At 38.2% G+C, this 26,932-nt stretch overlaps 1 protein-coding gene and 3 long non-coding RNA genes across 4 annotated transcripts in view; 1 reads left to right on the top strand and 3 right to left on the bottom strand.

Annotated features, from left to right (window-relative positions):
• Positions 1-1,461: 1,461 nt before the first annotated feature.
• On the bottom strand, positions 1,462-3,836 carry LOC117232358. The gene is made up of 3 exons (XR_004493109.1): positions 3,108-3,836; positions 2,212-3,014; positions 1,462-1,857 (listed from the first exon to the last, which is right to left on the bottom strand). It is a non-coding gene; the product is annotated as an uncharacterized LOC117232358 (long non-coding RNA).
• A 1,089-nt stretch (positions 3,837-4,925) lies between these two features.
• Positions 4,926-11,721, bottom strand: LOC117232357. The gene is made up of 3 exons (XR_004493108.1): positions 11,467-11,721; positions 6,108-8,871; positions 4,926-5,806 (listed from the first exon to the last, which is right to left on the bottom strand). It is a non-coding gene; the product is annotated as an uncharacterized LOC117232357 (long non-coding RNA).
• LOC117232348 (zinc finger protein 1) overlaps positions 8,867-26,932 on the top strand; it is a 30,689-nt gene continuing 12,623 nt past the window's right edge. Inside the window, exon 1 of the mRNA XM_033491682.1 lies at positions 8,867-9,345. Coding sequence (XP_033347573.1) covers positions 9,312-9,345 — 34 coding nt within the window. The 5' untranslated portion in view covers positions 8,867-9,311. The remainder of the gene's footprint in view (positions 9,346-26,932) is intronic.
• Positions 12,005-13,343, bottom strand: LOC117232359. Its single transcript, XR_004493110.1, has 3 exons — positions 13,263-13,343; positions 12,392-12,452; positions 12,005-12,054 (listed from the first exon to the last, which is right to left on the bottom strand). It is a non-coding gene; the product is annotated as an uncharacterized LOC117232359 (long non-coding RNA).

Here is a 26,932-nt window from a genome sequence, read left to right on the forward strand (position 1 = left end):
GCTTTTCTCGTTAAACGGAATTCTTCTCGTAACGCGAAGCTAGTTCAGATTCTTGGAATCCTTGATCGAAAGGTTTGTTCACTCGCATGGTTTCACAGTTGACGTTTTTCCTTCTTATTTGGCAGTTAGTGAACTGGCATATAATCACAGAAATTGAAACTCGATATTTGACTAAGATATTTGCACGTTACGTACATTCTGTTCATCTTTGCGCCTTCAAATATTCGTAAAAATGTAAGTTTCCGTAAGCATCCGCGATCCGATGATAAAACATCAATTCTCTTGAATATTTCGAAATGGTAAAAGTGAGGATTTAACTGACTAACGAGGATAAAGGTACAAAGCGGCGATCGTGTTTTTCCCGAGATCGTCTTTGTTTCTTATTCTCGTGCGTCGAGCAGGAAGAACCACGACGCCTCCCACTTTTGCTCTTGGAAGAGGAGCAAGAGCACGGAAGAATGCTCGCGTGTGTGGATTCCATTCCACGCCAGTTTTTCGCCGTATATACCTGATTAATCGCGATCGGGAAGCTTGTGGAAGCGTGTCGGAGAGAAATGGCAGCGAGATCAGCGTAACGTGAAACGAAGAGAGAACAAGGGAGAGACCTGGTATTGGATGGAAAGAGAATGGGGAGAAGAGAGGCGCACAAGTGGCGCACACATGGTGCACAGTTGTTCGAGAGGTCAGGTTTTTGTCCACGAGCCTTCAGTTTTACAGATCCGGCCGAGTTTCTCTATGTCTCTATATCTATATACAGGGTGATCCACGTAACGCGACATTTCCATTCCTCGATGGGATTATAGTCGGGGCTGTTTCTATGGATGGAATGACAGAATTGGGGGACAATGTGTATCGTCAGAAAGTTTCTCTGGGTACGGATTGATATTACGTTGGGATGAAATCTTGCGAATGTTTGGTATTGGGGATGCGTCGCAGCATACAATTTTACCCGGCTAGTTGATTATTATACAGAGATAATATTTATAATCGTGCTCGAAGATATTCTTTATCGTCGTTCATTGGGATAAATAATTTTGACGAATTGTATCTTCTCACGTTGCTTCTTTCTTTTCACAGGCAATCTTTACTATTGCGTTTGGAGATATTTTTTATTGTTACTCGTGCAAACGAAGAGTTTTGAAGAAGAATCCTTTTACATTTTTCTGAGTTCATAGGTACACGATTTTGTAATATTCTTATTGTACAGGAAGAGGGACAGTACTGACCTTGGTACTAGAATAAAGCAAAATGAAGACACTGAGAGAGAGTGAAGTAAAATAAAGGTATTAATATACCGTGGTAAAATTTTTTTTTTTTTTTTTATTTATTTGTTGAAATTACAATCAATTCTCGCGTTGAGAATTTTCAGTAATTTTTCTGGCGTGGCGCAGTGACATGGCTGTTTATTTACAATAAGTTAATACTTATTATAGATAGGTATAATTTATAAGTATTATATTGTCACTAAATGACGTAGAATTTATAGAATTTAACTCAATTAAGAATCAAGAATCGGCTAACAGAGACAAAGTTAGGAAGGAAGAATCCGTTTTAATTATCTCTTCTGGAAATTACACAGCCTGCAAGATCGAGTATATGCAAACTTCGTTAGACAGACGAATGAATCAGCCTGTACACAAGTACACAATATGCAACCGCCAGTCCCCATTCGTTCTAACAAATTGTCGAACCTTGGCGTTTACGTTTCGTTTTGTATAGGTGGCCAGGCTAAAGGTTGTAAGATACGGTGAAATTTGAGCAGTCCAAAGGAAAAAACTTACGCTTTCCAGGAGAAGCGATAAAGAACATCGATTTCGTGGCACAACGATAAGTCACCCTTCGCTTTTCTTTACGGTGCTACAAGAAAAATAGACACAATAAATTAACTTTTCGTAATCCCGATTTCCATAATCTCAGTTCTAACGACAAACATTGAAAGAATTAATTGAAAACAAAATAAAACTCTAATAGGGAAAGATAGTAACAATTATCAATTAATATCTTAACAATGAGAGATAACTTGCCATAGTTCAATTTCTTATCGTTAATAAGAATTAAAAACAAGACGAAAGTACGATAAATTCTCAATGAAAAATGGTTTTATGAAAATAGAATTTATTAATACTAATATTTTAATTCGATCTCCGACCAATTCCATTCTGATCTCATTGACGATTATGTGGCTACCGATCGTTAGAAACTATAGATTACATTTCTCGAGAAGAGTTCTCTGAACGAGTTTAGAATTCATGATCAGCTTAGGTGGCATGGCATGAATCATAGAAAAATTCAGTCGGTCGCAATGAACTCATCGATGTATCGAACGAAAAAGCAATGAGGCGAGCCAACGCCATCGGTCATCCGTGAAAGACGGTGGTATAAAACCGCGCGTTATCTGGATAAGAAGAAAGCGCAATCTTTGGTAAAACACAATTGACCGATGATCCCTGGAACAATAAGCGTCGACTGGCCTTTCCATCCAGTTATTCCACACCGCGTAGTTACCCCATCTCGTCCACGGAAGATAAAAATCTGGTCCAGTTTTTCATTATATAAAACCCTGGAACGTGGCTGAATGAACTCGTAAAAAGACAAGTGGAAAAAATGGTTACCTCCAATTGGAACGGACCAAGGAGAAAAAGAAGTCGAACCCTCGTTAGACGTTTATTCCTTCCATCATCGTTGATTAATATATAGCTCGAGATAAAAGCGTTCAACTATACTGTACACTTAAAAGGTATCAATCTTTGAGACGAGATAAGCGAGATAAACCCTCCAAGATCTCAAGTACCATTTAAAAAATGAAGCCATATATCACTATATATTGCGTTGTTTGGAAAGTTTGTAACAGAAGTTAAGAAAGATTTAACATTTAAGTAGAATTTTCGTCACCTGTAGCTTTACGAGTCTTTTAGATTCTAGAATACGATTACGTTGTTCAATTAATTTCTTGCAAGTGTTTTTCAAACACGAGAACGTTAACTTTCAGAATTCCTTGAACGTACGAGGTCTTACTGAAAAAAAAGGAACCTGTTTCATTAACAAATTTTCATTACGAATCAAACATTATATTATCTGATATAAATTCATAATAAAACAAAACGAACCTTTCGAACAATCCAATAGAGGGGAAAATATACTCCAGGAATAAATCTTTTCGAAACAACACGAAACGGAAATACCCTCTAAAATATTTCCATATAAACCATCCCAGTTCCCAATAAGGAAGATTCTTCTCCACCACTAAATCCTTCCAAGAGAAGTGTATCTGTATCTTTCTCTACGATTCAAAAGTCGAAACGTGATCATAACGCGTGGGGAGAGACGGAACTCGAAACGTGGCACGCGGCAACTTATCTGCGCGCATATACTACACAGAGATCGGAAACATCGTACCTACGGTGAATCACTCTGCTATTGTCCAAAGGGAGGAAGAGAAGGACAGAAAAAAGAGACAGGGTGGAAAGATAGGCAAGAACGCGTGCAGTCGGTCGCGTTCGCAGAGTCTAGCCTGGCTACGGCGAAGATAAAGAAACACGGTTGCGAATCACGCCGTGGTGGCGCCTAATGGGCGGCAACAAAAAGGGACACGGTGTGGTCACCACACCGCACCGGCATCGGGGAATTCCCCTCCGCGAGGAGACAAACTCCCCACCACGTACCATGCTCGACTCCCACTCGATTAAAGTCGGCCGAATTCGGATACGCTCGGTGATCTCCGCGTCATTGCTGGACCCGCCACGCCGGAGATCGCGCAGTACCGTATCCACCGAAGGAGATTTCATCCTTAGGCACGTTTCTTATCACTGAAACACTAACGACCCCTTTGGAATCCTTGATTAAGGGCTTTTAACATGCTACAAACGTTATATATAGTGGCTCGTGAACGTATTTGAATACCTAACACGGTAAACTTTTATACAATATTGCACGAGTTGTATAAAATATTTTGAAATTTCTTTGCACTGCAATCAGTAGACTGCGGATTTTTATGCATCTATAGAAAACTTAAAATCGTAAAAATGTATATAATATGCAAGAATATGTAAAATACGCAAACTATAGTCCTTGTAATGATATTCTGCTTAGATTCCGTTTGTTTAATTAAGTTTATAAAAATATGAATTTACGTACAAATCTGCAGTCTAGTAATGAAACACGACGACTGTCATGATTACAGTAGCTACAACGAGCATGAATGAAACGGCTTTTTTTTTTATCAGATTCTACCCCATTTCATTTTCATAGTATATGAAATTCATATAAAAGTACTTGAATTAAATGATACGAAATTTAGTATGTTTGTACATCATTAAGTAGTATGCGAATATTTCTTGTAGCTACTATATATTAATAATACTGGAAATTTTTTGAGAGGTACATTGAGAAGTTTCGTTGTTTTTAAAAGAGTGGAGGGTAATTTCATTGGTTTTGGAATTTCGGGGGTCGTATAGGTAATCGAAAGAGGTTTTTACGATTTGGAGCGTTCTGTTGAAATGCTGGTAGAACGATGATGGTTCAACTGGTGAGATATCAAGAAATTCAACACCTCGAGACAAGACCTTTGGGAGAAGGGGTCGGCAACTATTGGCTCTAATTGCCAGTACTCGTTGAATGGAGATGGTCCGGCTATGCTTTCGCTGGTATATAAGTCCGGCTTTAAACGATCACAATCCGACGCTTCTCGTTTAACACTTGAACACAAGAAAATTGTGTACGATGATCCCTTTTCATTTGTGTTCTTCTGTCATATGCTATATCTTCATCTTTTTTAAGCCTAACGTCATAAATTTTTATATAAAGTTTATCACATAGCTTTCATTTTAAAAATTTATCATTTTATTAAAAATACCTCAGGAAAGAGATAAATTTCAAATATTGCAATAAATTTTCTTAATATAAAAATGTGTAAGAAAATGTATATATAAGAGTCAAAAAAGGAACTGTTTATTCAGAAGATTTTCCTGATACAGTTCCAATCGTCTCAAATGTGAAGTACGTAATAACACGTAAGTACATATGTACAATATGTTTGTTCTTCTATGTGGCTCAGGACTGAAATAAACGTATGACTATCTCACAAATTAGTTTCATGAACAATTCCCTACTCGTATGTGAATCAACGTTTATACTCATCAGAGAAAATTCAGTCCAGTCTTTCGCTGATATTCAAAGCAAGCAATCAACGTGACGCTAAATAATTGTCCATACTTCTCTCGTAACCTGATACGTATACTCGAACGTGTGATAGATGACTTTCAAAATAATATATTACGGTCGTTCTTACCTTGCTCCATTGGACAATAAGTTCAGTATTAAATTTTCATGTTGATCGATTCATGTAATATTCAAGGTTTGATTGAAACCAAGTACGAAGGAATATACATTAATTTACAAATCAATCGATTCATGACGACTACGCGCGACGCTTTCGTTCGATGGCGCACGCATACATAGATGTACACGCGTAAATCTGACTCTAAATAATCGTCGGATGGCTGTCGCTTTAAACGATGCAGCGTGCCTCCCGTCTCTTTCGGATATTGTTTCGAAGCGGTCCTTCCCTTTCATTCAGTAATTCGCAGGCAGCTGCACACTAATAATAGTATCGGACACTGCCGCCACTGCTTGCCGTCTCTGCTTTCGTCGCGGCTGTACGTACACATTAGCCATCAATATCGTAGTTGCCGACGATAAGCTACCTTGTAGCTCGACCAAGCCTGCGGGTTAACTTCGCTTTCCTGCGTTCTCTCTTTCTTGCGGTGCGCGCACGTTTATCTGACGTTTATTCGAAGGAAACCGTGGTCTGGAAACGAAGTTAGAAACTGCTGGATATAAGTCTTACCGATCTCCATTTCAAATCGATTATTATTGGCTAATAATCAACTTAATATGTTTTTAACGTTGTTAGTATATGAACTGAAGGTGATACTCGCGATTCGTTTATTAGACGATATGTATTAAATTAGATGTACGGTGACTATAAAAAATTTGCAATTTGCATCATTGCATCTGCGTGATAATTAATTAGATCCAAGTATATTAAATTTTGCATCATCTATCTAGTAATAAATATTCTCATATGAGTATGAAAATTTAATACGTACCTGATAAAAAGATACGTCATGAAATAAGGGTATATATATACAAATACTTTTCTTAGCCACTGTATATATTTTCGTGATGATAGAATTGTTTATTGTTGAACTATTCTTGCTAGGAAGAGGAGAGAATGGAAAATTTCGTTGATACCGATGCGACGTTGTTACGTAGATTGCATCGCGAATAAGAGCTTCTTGTCTACTTTAAAACGTATTTACATACCTCACGGCGGTGAAAAGTCAAGGGAATCGACGAAGATAACCGCACGCGCTACCGAATGTTATCTCGTTTCCCCTCCGGGAGAGTCCGAGGTATTCGAGCCGTGATTGCAAAATATCTCGTGATATGTATAAACATCACGAAACGATATTGAATTTTTCAATTGACAAATTGACTTGACAAACGACCTCAAAAAAATTCAAGAAGAAACTAATTCATCTTTCTAACGTCTTTTCGTTTTATCACCTTCGTCTTACACGAAAGCTGTTTTCCTTTACGAAATTGCTACGAGAATTTATTGGACGTGAATATACTTGATAGCAACATTCTCGTAGATTTACACACCCCCATTCGACTGGTATTTCAGCGAAGTATCTTGGAGGATGCGCATAGAACACGTGAAGAGGAAGCTATATAAAAGTAAATACAATATCGGCGCAACACGCATCCTTCCTTTCAGCAGATAAATAACGAGGTAATCACATCTGTGAGCCAATGAGCCAAAAGATACCAGGTTTCCGGTGAACGAATGCGCCACGATAACGGAACACCACCGCGATCCATAAACCGCTATATTAGTGAAAACAATACTGCTCGACTACATAAGTATAAGTTCCCTCTGGCTACCCCCTTTGTATCGTCGTCGACGTCGTCATCGTAATGAAATCGTGGTATATAGAATCGATAGAGCGGGGTGCCACAGCTAGCCGGTTACGCTCCTGACCTTGATTGCGGCCAACGCACACGTCGAGATGCGACGCAGGTAGGGGATGTGGCGACGACACGGGTAGACGAATATATGTATAGTACGCACGAATCGCTCGAGGATAACATCTCGTAGCCCAGGGAAAGCTATAGCAGAGACCTGTATGTGAAGAGTAAGAGGAAGAGGAGGAAATGTAGAGAGAAGCGTGCAAGAGAAGTGGGAGAGAAAGGGGGTAAGTTGGATGTTGAAGAGGGGAGTTCCAGCGTGTCCATCATAACGCATAGAGGGGAGAATAGGAGAACGGTTGGAACGGTTACGGGGAGAAGTAGAGAGTGGAGGGAAATAGCAGTGAGAAACGGTGGTGGGGGCGGCGGTCGAACAAGACAAGGGAGACGAAGAGAGAGAGAAGAAGCATGGGGGCGGTGGCTGCTCTGCTACGGCCGCCATCACCATCCGTCCCATCCTATAGTAAACTCCGAAGCAGCAGTCCCCAATCTGTCTCCATGTGTGTTAGTTAGGACCGTGTTTTACCGGTGCTTGCTACTCCAAGCTGGTAGTAACACCGACATTTCTGCCTTGCCCGCTCTCTGCGATGCCCTAGCATCAACTCCCGATCACCGTCGCGCTCTTCCCTCGTTCCTTTCTTCTCTCCATCTTTTTCCCGCTATTCTTTCCCTCCAGTCAGTCTCCGTAAGTGTGTGGTTTTTTGCCTCGGTGCGTGGGAAAACGTATGCGTACGCGAATGAAAAGAATCGGTAGAAAAGGAGAAGGCGGTGGAGGAGGAGGTGGCAGAAGAAGAACAGCGTATCACTTTCCGCACGAATCGTTTCCAGGGATATAACCGGTGCGCGCTGTCTTCCTATCCGTTTTTCGACGTTCTTTTCATTTATCCTAGTTCGTTAAAGAGAGAGTGATATATAGTGTGATTAATTAGGAAGTCGTAACAGTGCATCACACCCATATCTTAAATTCGTTCCTCAATATACTCACGGATTCGTTCGAGACATCGAGCGATCCTTCAAACAGCGAGCAAGAAGAAGCGGTCCAGACACGAAACGATATCATCAAAAGAAGATTCTTTGAGTGGTTGCGAATCAAACACCGTCTTTAAGACGCAAAGCATGAGATCGAATGAATATACATGCGATAAAGCAGGCTATACCTTGGGACATAAAATAATAAACGAAATTTAATTACCCCGTTCGTTGTTCCTCGTCCGAAGAAATCCTCCAAGTTCTTAAGATACACTCGTAATCATTGGTCTGTGGCATATACACGATGAAACGGACGTCGAAGATCCAACGAGGCTAAAACGCGTCCCACCCAATCGGTCCTCTCGAATCATCGTCGTGGAATCATCACTTATCGGACGAGGGGAACGAAGGAACGGACGAACTATCCGTGGACCTCAGCGCTGCCGCCCGCTGGAATTTCTCCTGTCGTCGTCTGCACATAACCTCTCTCTTTCTCTCGTCTCTCGAGCCGCTCTCCTTTCACCACCTCTCACCTCTCTGTCCCTGTTATCACTCTATTGCTCCTTTTCTGTCTCCCTCGCGTATCCAAACACTTGACTTCGTTCGTCTATTTCACATCGAAGAGAAGAAACGTGATCAACATTCCCGTGTTTCGTTGAACTCGTTGTGCGCGCGAGTGACACGGCTGCTTTTTAATGATCGCGGCCACGGTAAGTGCTGGTCGTTGGTTCTGGTCCCACTGTCTGAGCTCTTCACCACCTTGTGGATATCCAGACTCGAAAATCAATTATCTATGATCAAAACGCAAAGGTGATACTCGCTCGATCCTTCATATACGTACGAAGCAGCCTTGTTACCATCGTACGTAACCTAAAAGCAAACGAAAGATAGAATAAGAAATGATACTGAACAGCCGTGCACTAGAACGTTGGTGGATGTGAAATAACAATAACACTTGGAGTAGTCGTGACGAAGTCCTGTCCAGTTTTCTCCGTCGTCCGATTAAACTCTTGCACGAACGGACGTTGAAGCCTCTGTTTCGTATCTCTATGCTCCTCGACACTAGAACAGCCGATTATCGTTGCTTTGTACTGGCAGTACGTTATTTATCGAACGACTCAACGGAGAAACGGGGAGGAAGGGTATAACCATGTGTCGCCGCTGTACCTTGAAACGTCACAGATCACGCTGGACGAACTCCTGAGCGGGATCGCAAGACGCGCTGCTGCTACCGAAGCATTCAACCTGGCGAAATTGTCGAAGAAACGCAAGACGTACCTCGGGGAGCACTGGCTCGCGCTCACGCGAATATGAGCATGACTCTCGTCCGCAATACGTTCAAAGGTAAGCTCATATTTTTTTGTAATCTACGTTCGTGTGCGTGTGAAACGCCTGTTGTTCTTCGCGGCTCGCATTCATAACAGTTGCGTATATGTCATTACGGTATCATTAACATTTAAATAAATTCTGAACATTGTTAGGTACTAACATGTTGACTAAAATTTTATATTACATTGTTATATTACACTTTGTTACGTTTTGTGTATATTGTTACTGTACATAGCATTGGATGTAATTGTATAAAAGAATAAGATTGTTTAAATGTTTTATGATGCATTTAATACTTTACATTGGTATTATAACATTAAAAGTATTACAAATGTTACGAATATGACTGTTTCTTTCACCCGAATACTTCAATTAATTTTGGCAATGGCGGTCACTTGTAAGCATGGCACTTAACCTGTTATGATTTGAATATGTACCTTGTTATTACTCTGTAAAATACATAGATCTGCAAAAAATGTTAACATAAGTCAGAATTTTATGCATACAAAAGATAGTTTTACACTCATAATATCGTTTTCTATATTTCTATGGTGAGTGATGGTTAAATGTACTTTGATCGTATGATTACATTTGGAAACGTAACATTACGTGTACTTCACGATGTGTTGACGTTTGTGTTTCAGAGATTGTGTTTTATTGATTTTCTCTCAATGACAGAGTTTTTCGTTTAAGGATCCATAAAGTTCGAAAAATATTTACACACATGTGATTTCTGCGTGTGCTTCATAAATACGACTGTGTCCGCGCGCGTGCGGACATAGACGAATACGCATTGTGTTTAACATACGCGTGCATTCCACGCATGCGCACTATATTCATGAAAATATCACCTATTTTTTGTGGACCGGTGGATAGGATGGCGTATATCTGTAAATCGTAATAGGAATCTTTACATAAATTGAAAAAATTCGATATATTCTCTAACGTGGTAAATTTAGATCTTTATCATATAACGTAATTATATTCTATATTTAGACCTTACGAAATTTGTCACTCGATAACGTTGCGACACATGTGCGTCTTAATAGAAAAAGACAAAATATAGCGATATAAATTTTTGTGAAAAAGACAAAATTCTAGTATACAGATTATTAAATAGAACATAATAATGTGTTCTTTGTAGTAAAAATAATTTATCCTTTTTTGTACAACCTTACCAATAAGGATAGTGTGTAATACATAGAAAGTAGTACGATCTAAATACGTGCATATAATGAATATTGGAACCAAATGTTTAAAAACTAACTACATTGAAAAATGTTCATTGGAATAGAATTTTCATCTAATAAATTAACTAATTAATTATGGAATATAACCCGAGGATAATGATGGGGTTAAATTAATTTATAGTAGTCGAAAAGCATAATATTCATGAAACCAGGTATATATTTTCATATTAAGTCATTAAGGTCCGACTGTTTATCAATTTACATTATCGAATTCTGTTTTCTATGCTTCAAATTAACTCACAATAACTAAAAAGAATAACACTCTATCAACTAGAATATATTTTTACATTACCCACACACGTGATTTTAGCTGGCGAGAAAAGTAATACTCCTTAAAAGGTCAACACCGATAAATCACACAATTTATTTCCCAATAAAAATTCCGCGTTGAGCCTATTGTTTAATGGATAACTTCCGAGAGATTGTTGTAAATAATTCGAGGAACGCGTCATCAAAGGAAAGCGTTGGACGCCGAATCTCGGACACGCGTGCATCTTAACCTTAACACATTGACTGGCACGCGAATTTTATGCATTTTGTCCCGGGAGCCGCAATAGATTGAAATATGCTGAACGGTAATATGTAATTTTTGCAAAGTATTATATTGGACCTATGCATTTTTTTCTCTGATAATGTTATCTAAATCATTCGCATTATTTTTTTTTATCGATTTAAAGTCAACAATTTCTTAGTCACTGAAATTTGTCTTGTTTTAATCACTCTAACAAAATGTAGTAAAAATTTAGTAAAAAAACTGGACAAATTTCTAATAAATTTAGCAAATTTTTAAAACATGTAAATAATCATCGAAAACCACCGTGGCAGACAACGTGTTAACGTATATCGGTGGGCGCTTTCGTCCAGCGAAAAAGTATTTTTTACTTACTCGTGATCTATAGGTTTCGCAACTTCGTTCGCCTTGCTTGATTCGTTGGACAATTTTTATCGCACACGAGCATACGGGCGTCGCGTCACCTAACGATGAGCCCCGACGGTTTTTCGTGATTCACGGCCGGTAGGAGCTTGTACGTTCGGCTGAACTTTAGACCCGACACGTACTACTTTCGTGGCGCGGATGTGCGAAATGAATTCAGATGTGGCAGTCGGTGTGCGACGGCTGTTTCGTTTCGAGTATCGTTCTCGCGTTTTCACGTAGGACTGCGTCTTTGTTCTTGGCTACGGGTGTAACTTCATAGGTAGCATTACGAAATTCCGACACGCAGTAACACGGCCACTGTGGCCAAAATAATTAACACAAAAAGGAGCAGCACATCCACCGTTAGATGTTAAATTCGTGGTACAATTGAAGTCAGCGAGATTTTATGGCTCAAAATAATATGGAAGATAGGAATGACGAAATTGCGTTGGAGATTTCATTTGTGATAAAGTTGGACTTGAAAAATTAGTTGTTATATCACACACTAGGTACAGACTATTTTTAAAGAATACTTGAAAGACATCTGAACTGCTATTTCTGTAATAAGAAGGGTCACAGATTTAGTTGAATTAAAATTTCATTCGACTATCAGTTGTTGAAGTTGAATGTTTAAATAATTATATTTGCAGTAGAATAATGTATGCACAAATGTAGACCAAAATATGTATTCCTATAACAAGGAAGTTCAAATAAGATATTTAAACATTGTATGTGGCCATTGACGCAGAATGAAATAACATGTGAAACAAAAGAGTCTTTCAAATGCTGTTCTTGAACTTATAGTAGAATGCTCTCGTACTCGACAAGGCAAACAAGAATTCGATCAATTGGCATAGCCAATTTTTTTCTTTTCCTATTAATAGTAGGTACATACCTGGAATTTCGGATGGTCTCGCAAAGAAGACACAATGTTCTAAAATATCAAACTGGTTTTACTGAAAACAAATACATTGTTCAATTAATAACCTACAAGAGTACAAATATAATACTTAATATATAGAAAGTTATATATATCATACACCTAGGGAAATGGTTAAAATACTTTTGAAATAAAAATATTAAATTAGTTGAAACAAGTTTTTTATTCCTATTTCAAACAAAAATTACTCTTCAGATGTAGAATCCGAACGTTTAGTCATCCACAATCGAAACGAGACTTCATTCGCCACAATTTAAACGAGATACTCTCAACTTGAGTACTAACTCGACAAAAAAAATTTCGCTCTTAGATCCTGTGGCATCTTGCCAGTCACTCGAAAGATACAAAAGAATTCTCTTCTCTGATGGACTAATTTACACGAGTTTACAAATGATATCGACAGTCAGACCGGTTCCGTACATCAGAAACGTAACTTGATATTTAGAAGCCCAAAAGATCATGCTTGTATATGTATGTGTATTATTTCTTCACGTTGACCATTCGGTAGTGTAGCTCATGAGAAGAAAATCTCAAAGAATCTAAAAAATTCTACGATACTTATTGTGAAATGCTCTGTTACACATTATACAATCAATTATCTACAAAGGATTAGATATCGTTATACGTTATACAATTATTAATATTTATTTTCTAAAAAGTTGAAAGTACATAGTTTTTTCCATCTAACCTCAGGAATACAGTTTTATTTTTAAATCCGTTATTCTGAATTCTTCGTTATTTTATTATGACACTGTCAAAGGTTAATAATTGACATATGGTAATCATCGAACGATATAACCCTTAATGAACGTAGAAAAATATTTACCGATTTGAAACCGATTCCCTGAGAAACTCTATTTGTGACGAAGAGTGGACCGTGTCGGTGGGAAGGATTCGTCGTTTCAGCGACGGCCATTCAATCGATTCTACCGCCCTCGATGGATCGAGGCCGCAACGCGCTCGTGCTCTTCACCGATTTGCTTCCAAGTAAATATTTACCCCACGCGAATGAACAACTGGTCCTAGACTATTTTCCGTATTCTTGTCGTCAATTTTGTTTGTTAATCGACAAAAGGGGCTCTCTTTGTTTTTCTTCAGCTTGTTGAAGTGTATAATTTGTATTGCTATTGTTGCCTTTGGAATATTGGCTAGGTTAATGTGCGGTTTTATAGATTGGCATGTAATGGAGGTTACAGGACATATTTCATTGGATAGGTAATATACGTGTAATAATATGAAACGTTAAGTAGCTATAATTTAATGTTTATTTTTCTTCAGATTGGCACAGTGTGAAATTTGTGGTGTTGTTGGTTATTAGTATTGATAAATTTTATTGTTAGGGCAAATATTGAATGAATTATTTTATGTAACGTATATTATAAGAATGCGTTTCGTCGAATGATAAGATAATAGAACATGGAACTATGAAACGTTAATTAACTATAATTTAATGTTATTTATTATTAATTCATTTTAAGATCGATAGAATGTGTAATTCCTATTACTATCGATGATATTAAATTAAATCGAATGATTTATCCCTATGTGTGGAATACAATGAATATATAAAATGAATGTAGAATATAATGAAATAGGTTATAGATATGTTATTAATAGTTTTTATTTTTTTAAAAAGCGTTCTTTATGATTCTTTGTAACCGAACACTGACTTTAAGGTGTCATTATTTACAAATCTATTTATTTCCGAACTATTACTAACCACGTGTAAAAATGTCAGCTTTGAATCTTCTAAACAAAGATGATACTTTGATATTTATAGTTTCCCGAGAAAACAATGTCACGCTTTTGGTACGCGACATTTAGTTGCCTCTAAATCGTCATCTGCATAGGTGTAAATCAAATCCTCGAAACGAATGCCAAATCTATGTCACGCCGAATTTCTGCCGTCTGTTTTTTCGAGCAGAAAATTCTTTTGTTCTTTTGTAAACGCGTACGAAGTGTACATTGTTCTTGTGGACAGATAAGCCACTCGTTCGTTCCCCATATTCCACGATGAATGACGTTACTGTATCGGAGACAGCACGCGTCGTATGCAGTTCACTAAGTCATCCGCCCGCTTGTTCCTCTCGGCCTCTTCTTTCTCTCTGCTTCCGTTTATCTCCTGCTGCGGCCGGTTATCGCGATACTCCGTCTGTTTCTCCGTTTTTCAGCGAAACGCGGACGAATAATCGACTTGCACACGCGAACCGCCGACGTGATTGCGAAAATGTCCGGTTTCCGCCGCGTACAATAGAAAATTTTAGACCGAGCTTGTTGTACAGATCTTCCTTTTACTTTTTTTCTCAAATACGTCAACACCGACCCGTTCCGCGGAATTTAATTTCTTAATCATTTAATTAATTCGCGAGAATCCTTTCGATACAGCAAACAAGATTAGAAGAGGATTTATAGGTGAATAATATTAGTGATTGCTCTATGTTTACTCAGACTGAAGATCGCAAGAAGAAAGAAAATGAAAGAAGAAGGGGAAAGAAAAAAAAGAGAGCAGAAATAGATAAATAGATAAATGAAAATTAAATGAGATTTTCCCGTTTGAAATGCTAATAATGCCTTAGGGAACGAGTCTGTAGTGGTATATAAATTGCACAGAATTTGTTTATTGGCTAATACTCTTTAATCTTTTTTTAATCAACGACTTTTTCTTCAGATCTCTGAAACAAGAGTATAGATATACCTGTCCTGAAAAAGTTGCTGCAAACTCGTTGATAATTGAAAGAAAAGAAATAAATATAAAATATGACAATAACAATATATATTTAATATAATAGTATCTATATTCTAATATTCTGTTCGCATGGTATACAATCTTTCTTGTTTTCTGTTTTCATCATAGTAATAATTTCTATCTCCACGTGATTAAATTGTTTTGCGGAAGAGAAGAAATTGATCGCATTATGACTTAGTACATGTATTGGTGAGATTGAGGCCTTGCTGTATTGTTTAATGGCATATTTCATCGAGCTAGTAAATAAGGGGATATTGCAACACTAAAAGCGTTAAAGATTAATAATAACAGGAACAAAGCATTTATAGGATATCTAAATTTAATGATTAGTTGGAATAAAAAAAAAGATATTTAATTACACAACAGTTTATTGTAATATAATTTATTAAGTATATAAAAATTCAGTATATAAATTGTTACAAGCGGATTAAAAATTATATATATTATATATTAGAAAACGGGGAAAAGATGAATAAAAATGAATTTTTCCTGGAATTAAAATCTGGAATAAATCGTACGGTAATAAAATATAGCAGGTTCTCCAATATTGCCAGGCAGTCATCTCATGCCAAACCAGTCATCTGGTTTGGTTAAGCTCGTAAGGTTCTAATTTTGAATTAATTGCGCCAAAGTAGAACTATATACAAATATCTTTAAGCGTAGCACGTTTAGACGCACGCATGGTTGCCTGTATTTGCGAAGTTCTCAAACACGGCGCACGACAAAAGAGTAATTAACTCTATTCGATGGCACAAGGTCCGGCCCTGTAGCTGTATTTACTCGGTTGTTTCATTGTAGTTTATACCTTGATGCGTTCCATGTATCGTGCGCTTCAGATTAACCTTCATTTAGTTTTCTTACTTTCCTTTGAATTATTACGGTACTCTCCAAGTTGCAACACGTTAATAAAAGAGGGAATTAAGAAGAACTTTAAAGACCTTATTCGTCGAAATTTACCGAAACAAAGAAACTATCCCGAAACAAAAGAAAAGAATTTTTAGTTTTATGCTTCGTTAAGTGTTAAATCTAAAATCAAAAGACAATATAGATTACTTAAAATAAAGGCTAATTAGGATATAGATTAATAAAATGTAGATTAATTAAGATGGATCGCGCTAATACTTAATGTAGAGCGCAAATTTGTCCGTAATCTCGAATGGAACGAGAGGTTACGGTACACGTTTGATTTCGCGGAAGAAGCTGATCACGAGCAACCGGGTGGCGTCAAATTCATTCACGCTATTACAACGTAAAACGATAATACAATGTGACGTAATTATTGTTTTCTCTTTTCGATAGGGAAGTAACACTATCGTTTCACCCACATTCCAGTATCTCGTCCCTTTCAACTTGCTGCAACGTTTTAAAGAATTTAGCGAACACGATAGAGAACGATAATTCAGCAAATAGGGAAATCATTTCGTTCTTTAAATTTGCAAATTTGTTTTCTGATTAACAGGAACTCGAGTGTCTGTCTTATAAGGAACGATAAGAGCAGTCTGATTCACTTTCTTTTTCCATGTGATTCATAGGAATTAAAAATACGTGTCAAAGCTAATACACAACTAAAAACAATAAGCTCTGATAATATCAACTTCACTCGCCTATTCGCGAAAATGATGCTTAAATCTTTACTATCTAAACATTTCCTCTATACGATTTATAAATATGAAAAATACACGCGTAAAAATTTCTAATCAAACAACAGCAATAATAGATTATCTGCATGGGCAGAAAGATGAAAGCAACAACTTGACTCGCCCTTTCGTGAAAATGATGTTTAAACGTTAACTATCAAAAGTCCGAAGGATCTCCGTAAACGTGATTTACGAGAGCGAAAAACAGTAGCCAAAATGAGTGGCTGAAAAAGCAACGAGGCACGCACATCAATCTGCGTAACGGAATAACGCAGCATCAAACGTTATTATCGCCGTTTAAATCTCGTTCGGTGAAAATATTTCCATGTGGATAATCGTGGCAACGCGTCGTCTCGTACTTGAAGCCAATAGCCCATTGTTTCTTGATAAAGAGACTCGTCCACTGAATCATCCATGACCCGAATTGCACGATTTCGAATGGTTTCTCCCTTCTCTTGTTATTACGGTAGAACTCGAAATTCGAAAACCTCTGTGGAGAATTAGTCGTGAATAGGTATCGCGAAATAACGAGGGCGAAATATTGCTGTCGCAGTCCGTCAAGTATATTTGAAATAAATAAATATGCGTACAGTGAGTTGTTGATACAATATGAAATTCGGAATAAATACTCGTTATTGTTCGTCGCGTAGATACTCGAAGGTGCTCGTTCATACTCGATATGAACTGTTCGACACTGTGTCGCACGCGATCACGTCTGTTTATTTATACTGGTCGGAGGAGAGTCGGAAAATTCAAATTCGTCTTCATTCGATGGTTGCATGTAGCGGCGACATTGTTTTGCCCGGAGTTTATTTGTTCTTACGTTACTTGTAATCTAACGGTCTTGATACTCAAAACAACAACATGATTTGAAATGCCCTTTGACTCATGTGCCGCTACACCTCTATAAGATTAGAATTTCGTTCGTTCGCTTGCACTCCGCTGTAAAAATCTCTGTGGGAATATAAATTTCGTCCAACTGGAATTATTCTCTGCGCGTTCGCACGCGTCATTATACATGTGTAACTCGAATTCAGAGAAGCTCTTCGTCCTCCGTAAGTCGAAGTTACCATGTACCATCCTCTGTCTGCCTCTCTTTCTTCCACGGAAACCATGTATATACATATCGTCTTTTGTCTAGCGCTTGTTCCTCCCGTAGATACCATCCGAAAGCCAAAATCTGTATGATTTGCATGTGCAAGTTGAATTTTCGTTCGTTAAGTCTGCCTTACTTGAAAGCTTCGATAAGTGAAAACCAGCGTAACTCGAAGATTTAAACTGTTCCCTTGAGATTCGAGGTTCCGTTGTAGTTGCGTTATTCTGGACGATATTCTTATTGAACGATCGATATATCGAGGCCGCGTGAACGACGACGCAAAGATCACGTGGACGATCCACGAGCATTGGTTCATCGAGAATTGACTTCTACAGATGGTATTCGATATCTTGGATGAGTAATCGTTGGCCAATAATGGCACAGTAGCGAATTTTTATCGACTCCACCTGAACCATTTGCCACGCCATTCGTCGATTTGGCCAGTGTTCCCGTTAAATCGTGGCTATTTGTTATCCACACTCCAAACAAGTCGCTCCTCCTCCAATGCTATTATCCTATCGGTCGATTATTTTTAGGTACATATCGTTGAAAAGCCGAGGGCTGGTTTAAAAAAAGGAGATCGATAATTTTACTTTGTGTACACGTTTGATAGACTATATTTTTCATTTTTCTCAAACATTCTGTGACTTTGTTTTCCGTGATTATTGCACTGTTTGCCCTCACTCCAAATTCCAAAGCATATTTTACCGCTCTTTAGGCTGCCTGTAGCGTTAACGTTCAATTCTTAAAGTAACATAGTATTTTCGGCAGCCCGACTACGACGTATCTAACTTAAGAAGTACGAAATCGTAAATGGTGTATGGATAAGTTGCACGTTTAACACCGCGTCAATGATAAACACCGCTGAAAGTGTCGAGAATATCAGAGACTTTTGTAAGAAAACTTTCGTTCCAACACCATCCACGTGCCTCGTCGTGGCTAAACAATTGCAGATACAAAGAACAATGAAATTTATCGTAAAAAAATGGTCGAAAGGTAAGAACAAAATTGTCGATATAGAAGAGAGAATGTCTCGATGATAGGAAATATTCGAAATTTTTAGGAATAGAGCCACGTCCTGTTAGCAAAAACGTCAAATACTTTTGGTATAAATCTCGAAGCGGCGAATTATCCTTCGCGTTTGGTACATCCACTTTTCTTCTTCTCTTGACCATTACGCGATTTTCAAGCGTTTCTCTCGAATTAATCGACGAGGTTGATACGACCGATTGGACGACATTTAGCCCGCGGCCAATTGGTGCGCGCGTCCCATTGATTGGCTGGTGCGTACACATAATACCGTGGAATAACGGTGCCATTTGTGTTCAATCACGAACGTTGCCGAAGATTTACCGCCATCGAAGTTGTTCCCATTTGCGTCGTTTGGAAATTGCTGTTTAATACGCCATTGTAAAATGCCTCGCTGCTTCCTCGTTTTTTTTTTTCGGAGCACGATTCTTCCTTCTCGTTCGTGGAAATAAATACTTAGATCGATGATATACGTCTTTCAGATCGTCTCTTTTCCAGCATCGTTTGCAAATTGCCATTTGATACACCGCAGCAAAACGGTGTATTTTACGCTTCGCTGATTCCAACGTTTTTTCGCTTCACGATCGATCTTTCACGTTTGTGGAAGCAACGTAGTTTCTTGATCGACGATCAGATCGACGATATCTTTATGCAAATTTAGCAGGAAAATCAAGCTGCGAGGTAAAAGGTGTAACGGATTCGAGTTTGCCAATATATTATTGCGAGTTATACGAAACATTTTCAGACACTGGCATTGACCTTGTAAAACATCGATTTTTTTTTTACTATTTAATTTATATTTTAGAATTTGTCCAGCTGGACATTTGGTAAATTTTTCTAACTTAATCGGTAAGTAACACGTGGATGGCTACCCCCAGTGAGATACCATCTTCGAATTTGATTGTGTAAAACATCGATGAGACGATTATACCGATAGAATCGGAAACGAATGTGGAAATGTATATGGGAGTTAGAAGATATTTATTGCGATAATGCACTTCATAGAAGTGAGCGAAATATGTCAAGAACCAAATTGTTCATTACCTAGGACGAGACTCGTTCTACTTTTAGGGACCATCTTTGGCACTAATTATCTACCTTTAGGTCTAATTTTCTGCAAAATATATTTGCAGGGAATTTATTCTACATAGATAATTTATTCTACATACAATTTCAAATTGCTTTCAAATTTCATCGATACAATCGCGACAAATCGTGTCCCGCTATGTATACTAATAAGACGTATAAATGAACATAAATTTATATAACGATACAATACGAACATCCTACGTTTCTACTGTACGATAAATATTCAAAGTACATTGTCGCGAGCCAACGCACTTTGCCGTAGATCGAATTCTCAAAGGAGTCGCGTACCTGCCACTTTTCTAAATTCTTTAAAATATCAACCCTAAAGCACTCCGACCAACGTTTATCTTACACGATTTCATATCGTTATCCGCAGAAAACGAAAAGCTATTACGGAGAAAATTGACGAGATTACGTAAGATATGCATCGATTGAAGTGCTGTGGCGCTTTTCAAATTCAAGAAATTTCAATCAAGTGGAGTCAACCGCTTTGGCCTGCCAGCGTTTCGAATAAAAGAATCAAAGTGAACGCCGACAAGATGGCGCGATGTTCGTATGGGAATGAACCCAAAATGAAGAGAATCATCGGCATCACGTGCACAGTCGTATCGTTGGAACACGCTGACCAACGATGCGTTAATAGAGCAATCTTTGTCGAAGAGCAGCTCGTACGGGGATCGTTTCTGGTCGGGCACGCGGTGCGAGCGTCGCCACGAAAGTCGTCGGGAAGTGGTTTGAACGTTGTGGAAGATGGCGGCCGCGCCCTATCAGGCTCAATGACCTCTCCGACAAATCGTTTACTTCGCACGCGGTGGCGGCGTCAGCGGGATAGACGCGCCGCGCCGCATCTTCGGCGCCGTGCGAACGCGCCTTTATGGCCTGTGTGTGATCCACGTTGCTCGAGTGACGTAAGCGAGTTCTCATCCTTCTCCCTCGACCAAGGTGTTGCCCAAACCTAAAGTTCATCGGGGCCCTTTTTTCTCTCTTCGTTCCTCCTCCGTTTTGTGGTTGTACGCCGAATACGCCCATCATGGCTCCCGTTTCTACAACCCTTTTGTCTTCGTCATTTGGAACGTCTTTCGCTTTGATTAAATATCCCGCGTTAGCGGATTTTTTCTATCTTTTTTTTTTATTCGATTATCTTCTTTTCTTGCGTTGTTAGCCGAGTTTCATTTGCTTTGTGAAGCATTTATTGAATCATTCGGTGTTTGTATCGTGGATGTGGAATTTCTTCTGATTCGATTAAGTCGACGTTCTTTTTTTTCTTCTTAGAATTGTTTGCTCTTCTGATCCGAACCTAATTGATCTTTATGATACATACATACATATGATACATACGTACATACGTATGTATATATTAGGTTGCCCGGAAAGTCTTCCTTTCGCAAACGTGTTTTTTACAACAGTGCACCTTTATACAAACGTGAAACCAAGTCTGTAAAATGCCGCGGTATTTATCTCAACAGAACAAAATGGATCGTACGTAATTCGATAAAATAATATAAAACAAAGAACGTTACGCGTCCATTATTTCCTCATAAAACGAAAGAAACTTTACGGACAACCTAATACATGCTGAGATTGGATGTTAACCCTGTCTTCCAAGTTCACATTCGAAGACACTAATTCAACAGAAGCGTTTCTATACAGAAACCTGACCTTCCTTTCTTCATGCGCGAAAACGTATTATCTTTATCGCTACATTATGATGACAAATATCACGTGTTTGAGGTTAGAAAGTCTCTTGTTGTCACTTGCAAAAAGAGTATAAGACGCTCGAGCTGATTTGCTTCTAAAAATTTCGAACCGCTATGGTACGAATTAAAATAAAAATTAAATAATACAAAGTGAACTCTTTGTAAAAAGAAGTGACTCTTTGTAAAAAGGAGTCTAAAAAAATATACATTTATCAACGAATCGCAGTACATACGTAGCAGGATAGTAAAGACGAAATTTCCCGAAATTTTCTACTAATCACATCATCTTTTGAATACCCAAATTATCTTTAAGCCCCGAATTAATTCGAATCTCACGTTTCTCATACAGAAGCGTTAAAACCTTTTTTTTTCAGTAAAATAATGCTGTATTCCGCGATATCTACGCTAATTATCAGCGAATCATAATACCGCGATACTAAAGGTGAAATTCCTCGAAGACCAAGAGAACGATCGGTCTCGTTTCCTCTGATAAATAGTTAGCTCGAACGCGGACCACGTAACTGCGATCTTTAAAAATAGAAACAATGAGACACGCGGTTTGATGCAGCGGTAGACATTGGCACGTCGTCTACAGTCTAGAGAAACTAAAAGAATCGAACCAGTCGTTTTACCGAGGCATTACGAGAGAAATTCGCACGATCGTTAGCCGATACACGTGTCTTTCCGCTAAATAATTATCGCGCCAAGCGTGACTTCCTCGAAATGCTTGGAGAGAGCATAGGAGCAAGCGTTCATCGCCACGTGACAAATCGCCCTCCATTTAATTTGTGATGAAAAGCCAGAGGAAACTCTGTCTATAGCGCATATCTTGTCGAAATTTATGGAAAATGTAGTCGAAGACGATGAGAATATCAGAAGATTATCCTTTTTATTGCGTTCTGTAAATCGATCAATTAAATATATTCGTTTGGTCGTGAGAGGATAAGATTGAAAGTTTTTCAAATTTATCGTAAAATCTACTACCGCTTGTGTCTCCTTTTGGCACTGGTGAATTTATCGAAGCAAGCCGTTTGTTTCGTGAAAATGAAACGTGAGTCGTAAACCTTATTTTAACGAAATCAAGCGATTGATAAAAAGCGGAGTTGGTCGCTTCTGAGAGTTTTTAATATCTATTTTCCTATCTGTAGTACTTTCTCTGGTATCTACTATTGTCTATCGATCGAGGTAATCGAGAAGACAAAAGATACAGAGTCTTGCAGCGAGCGTACGAGTGAATTAAAAAAATTATATAAATGATAAAAGAATAAAGCAGGACGAAGCAAAAATTTGGTAGATGTCATTAATTTCGCTATCGACAGGAAGCGTAGTTTCTTGCACCGACCGTTTACGACGTAAGAAAAATGTAGCGCACATTGCCTCCGTGTTTTGCAACACAGTTCTTAATATTCCTTTACCGCGATAAGATAAATGATGCAGCAGTGGCATGGAGCAATGCATCGTATTTCAATCGCGAGAAATTTGATCGTGTTTTGTTGTGTTTTCTCCGGTATTTTCCAAGCTTTCTTTACTATTTTCTATCGATGACACTTCGTAGATGAAAAGCGTCGAATACTCGTCAAATTTTCGAAACTCGTCGAAAAACTCGACTAGGACTTTCAAGACTATCGAGATTTTCAAGATTTCTAAAACCACCAGGATTTTTATGAGTTTCGAACTTCGAATCGTGCCCGAGACGATTCGAAGTGTCTCAGATGTTATCGCTGCTTCTGACCAAAGATGATTTCGTCGAAATCAACGAACGCGGTTGCGGCTGATCGCGAACATAGCCGAGATTTCTTGGATTTCCTAGAAACTCTCGTGACAATTGATCTCGCGGACGAAAGCCCACTTTCCGGAGGCAATCGACACGCTGCCACTTCATACGATAATCTCCGGAAACGTCTGTTGCGGTCTGATGGATCGCAACATCTCGAAATTAAATCCTAACTATTGCTACAAGAGAACGAAGAACAATCGCGAGAATAAGGAAAGAGAGAAACGGGAGATCGATAAGAGAATTAAATATAAATACAAATGAAGCAATAGAATAGCGACAAGAAGAACTTTTCGATTGTCGTATACGGATCAAGCCTGAGAATGATAAAGCCAGTTTCTTTTTCTGATAACGAAATACCATAGAAATGTGGAAAGAAAGGGCACTGAAACAATAAGAAGTCAGCTATTATTATATATATTTTGTACATATCTTAATTACCCACGTATCGCATCTTACGAAAGAAATCTATACTTGGAGTGGAAAAATTATAAAATTACCATAAAATGTAAAAAGACACGTAAATGGCGAACGAATTAACAATAGGAAATCTTTCATCGATAAGAGATTTAAATCGAATTCATCAAAACTGAGAAAAATAGACAGTTTTAGTATCCAACGGAGAAATTCGTTGCCACGTGCCAATATTAATTAACTATGAATTTATGAAACGTACTAATTAACTGCGAGTTTACAATGTATTAAATAAATACCATGTAGCAACATTAATCAACTATAAACCTACAACATGTTCGAAGAAGAAATATTTCATTTTAAAAATTAAATCGACCCTCCGATTCAAATATCCTCCGCTTCCTTTCTGTTTACTCAGATTGCCAGAAAACGGAACTGTCTCCTCGCAAACAACAATTCCTCGATTCACCGGTTTCAATGATTTCTCGATATCCACGTTGATATGGACGTGGATCTGCCGCATTGTATTCCTGGTTCATAATCGGCTGGCAACAAAAATAATTTCGCCGCAGGAAGGACACAAAGAGCGACGCGATTTGCGATCGAAAACAAGAAAAACAAGCCATCGTTTTGTGGCTTTCAACTGAGAATTTTTCTACCTTTCGGTAGCGGCGTGCGGCATTCCACTCTTCAACGAGGCAAAGAGAAAGAACAAGCACGCGCAAATAAAAATAAAATACGCCGCGGGTCGCCGATTCGCTGTGTTCGAATCGCAGTCGATTCGCGCGCGCCTCGCGATAAAAGCCGCATCAGAGGGAAAATCCTTTGATACACTCGCCACGAACGGTGTAACGACGTCGTTAAAGCCGTTTACCTGCGTACCAAGGAAACCTCTATTTACGATTCTTCTTTGGTACGCGTTCGTTACAGTTCTACAAATACCTTGGGTCAATCTATGAAGAAACGTTTTGCTCCATTTACACGAATTTAATGGCGAATAAACGTTCCGGGTTTTGTTTCCGCCAATGTTTCTCCGGTTCCGAGAATCGATTGATAAATTGAAAAAGAAGGAGAAACGTACGTTTGTATTTTTATCCGTTATTTATCTATTATTTATTCGTTTATTTGTTTACGAGTGTATTTTGACCCGATCCTGTTAAGGATAAAGTCAAATTCGTATTTCTGTGAATGATCGCGCGAACTAATGCTTGTATTTTTTCTAACGCGTTGAATTTCTAAATAATATGTTAGAGTCCATGGCAATGACGTAAATACTGACGTCTGTATGAAGATAATTCAACACGAAGTTCAATATTACAGCTAAAGATCGGTGATTATATTTTCGTTTGCTTTAGTTCGAAGTACCTTTTGTTTCGATATTTGCTCCTATATGTTTAGGGAAGCTGATATATATTTGTAGATAAAACGCGGAAAACGTAGATTAGAAAGTTTGTTCAAGAGGGAGAACTAATATGTATGTTAGCTTCATTAGCCTGAATTGGTTACTAAGGATTCTGAGAATTGGTTGATAAGCCGGCTAAGGAAAAATGTGAGTTCGTGTTTTCGTGATTACAAATATGTAATGATTGTATAACAACGATTTCCTAATGAGTAATATTTTTAAATAATATCTGAGAAAGTACGTTTATGATAGTGGTGAAAATACGTCTGTACGAAGATTAATTTAAACCAAAATTCGATGTCACAGCTCAGAATTAACCAATTAAGAATTAATTAGTATTTTTTTCATTCTACTTGAAATATCTTTTATCTAATATTCGGCTTTACGTTCTTACGGAAACCGTTGTACAGGATGCTTTTGGTAACTGGTGGTACAAGCGGAAAGGGGGTGATTCTACGCGAAAAAAGAAGTCGAAAATATAGAGTACAAATTTTTCGTTTGAAGCTTTGTTTTCGAGAAAATCGACTTTGAATTTTCGATGGAAAAATTAAAAAAAATTTTTATTCTATATTTCCGACTTCTTTTTTCGCGTAGAATCACCCCCTTTCCGTTTGTACCGTCAGTTACCAACCACCCTGTATAAATGGTAGGTACCAAGTGAGAAACGTAGACTGGAGAGTTCGTTTAAGTAGAAAAACTGAAATGTTATTTTTATTAGTCTGATTTGCATGCTAAAGAAAAGAGTTACATTAATTCCTTTAATTATTAATTAATTTTGTTTTGCTCCTTCAGATAGGCATGATATCAATTTCATCCATCAAGAAACATCATTAGAAAATATAAAATCCCAAATATAAAATAACTGCAATATTACATTGCACATTTAATAATCCCAACTAGACTGAATTACTTCGTTTCGTCCTATTCGATATCTGTTCGCTTGACACACAGAGAGACAGAAAGATACTGCTGTTGCTTAGAGAATGACGTTGATTGATATTACCTTCTGCACGAACCAACAGCCTAATCCCATTCTGCCATATCAAAATTCCATCGATCAGATGAATATCTTGCAGATCACGAGATCGACGATCGAGTTGATCGCCTCGATGTTTCGAGGCGCATGAATCTGAGATTGCGTGATATTACTTACAATTTGCTTGGCCAGTTTCTGCATTCCGCTGACGTCACTTGATGGCGCATCCTCTTCCCTCGCTCTGACGGTCGCTGAGAGATACGCATCTGCACGCAGTCTCGATCACTCGGATGATCCACGCCTGAGATAACGTTCGTCTATCCTAGATCGATCTGGTCTGATCGTTTCAAGAGGTCTGTAACGTTCAAAACGAATTTAAGAAACCCGTTCCGGTAGTCGTCTGTTGTATTTATTGCTCGTTTTGTTCACGAAATCGACACTGGTTTATCGCTCGTTTCGTGCAGTACATGAAAAATGAGAATTTGTAAAAGTGTGCAATATCGACGCTCCTCTTTTACTTTGAAACTTGTTAACTTCTGACGAACTTTTCGTGAACTACGATAGCCTCGTTGTGAACTATTAAACGTTCTCGCTACGCGATTAACTTTTTATTTATTCGTTAGACGCGACGTTCGT

Source organism: Bombus vosnesenskii, unplaced genomic scaffold (assembly GCF_011952255.1).
Source record: "Bombus vosnesenskii isolate JDL3184/JDL3185 unplaced genomic scaffold, Bvos_JDL3184-5_v1.1 scf7180000013286, whole genome shotgun sequence".
Lineage (NCBI taxonomy): Eukaryota > Metazoa > Arthropoda > Insecta > Hymenoptera > Apidae > Bombus > Bombus vosnesenskii.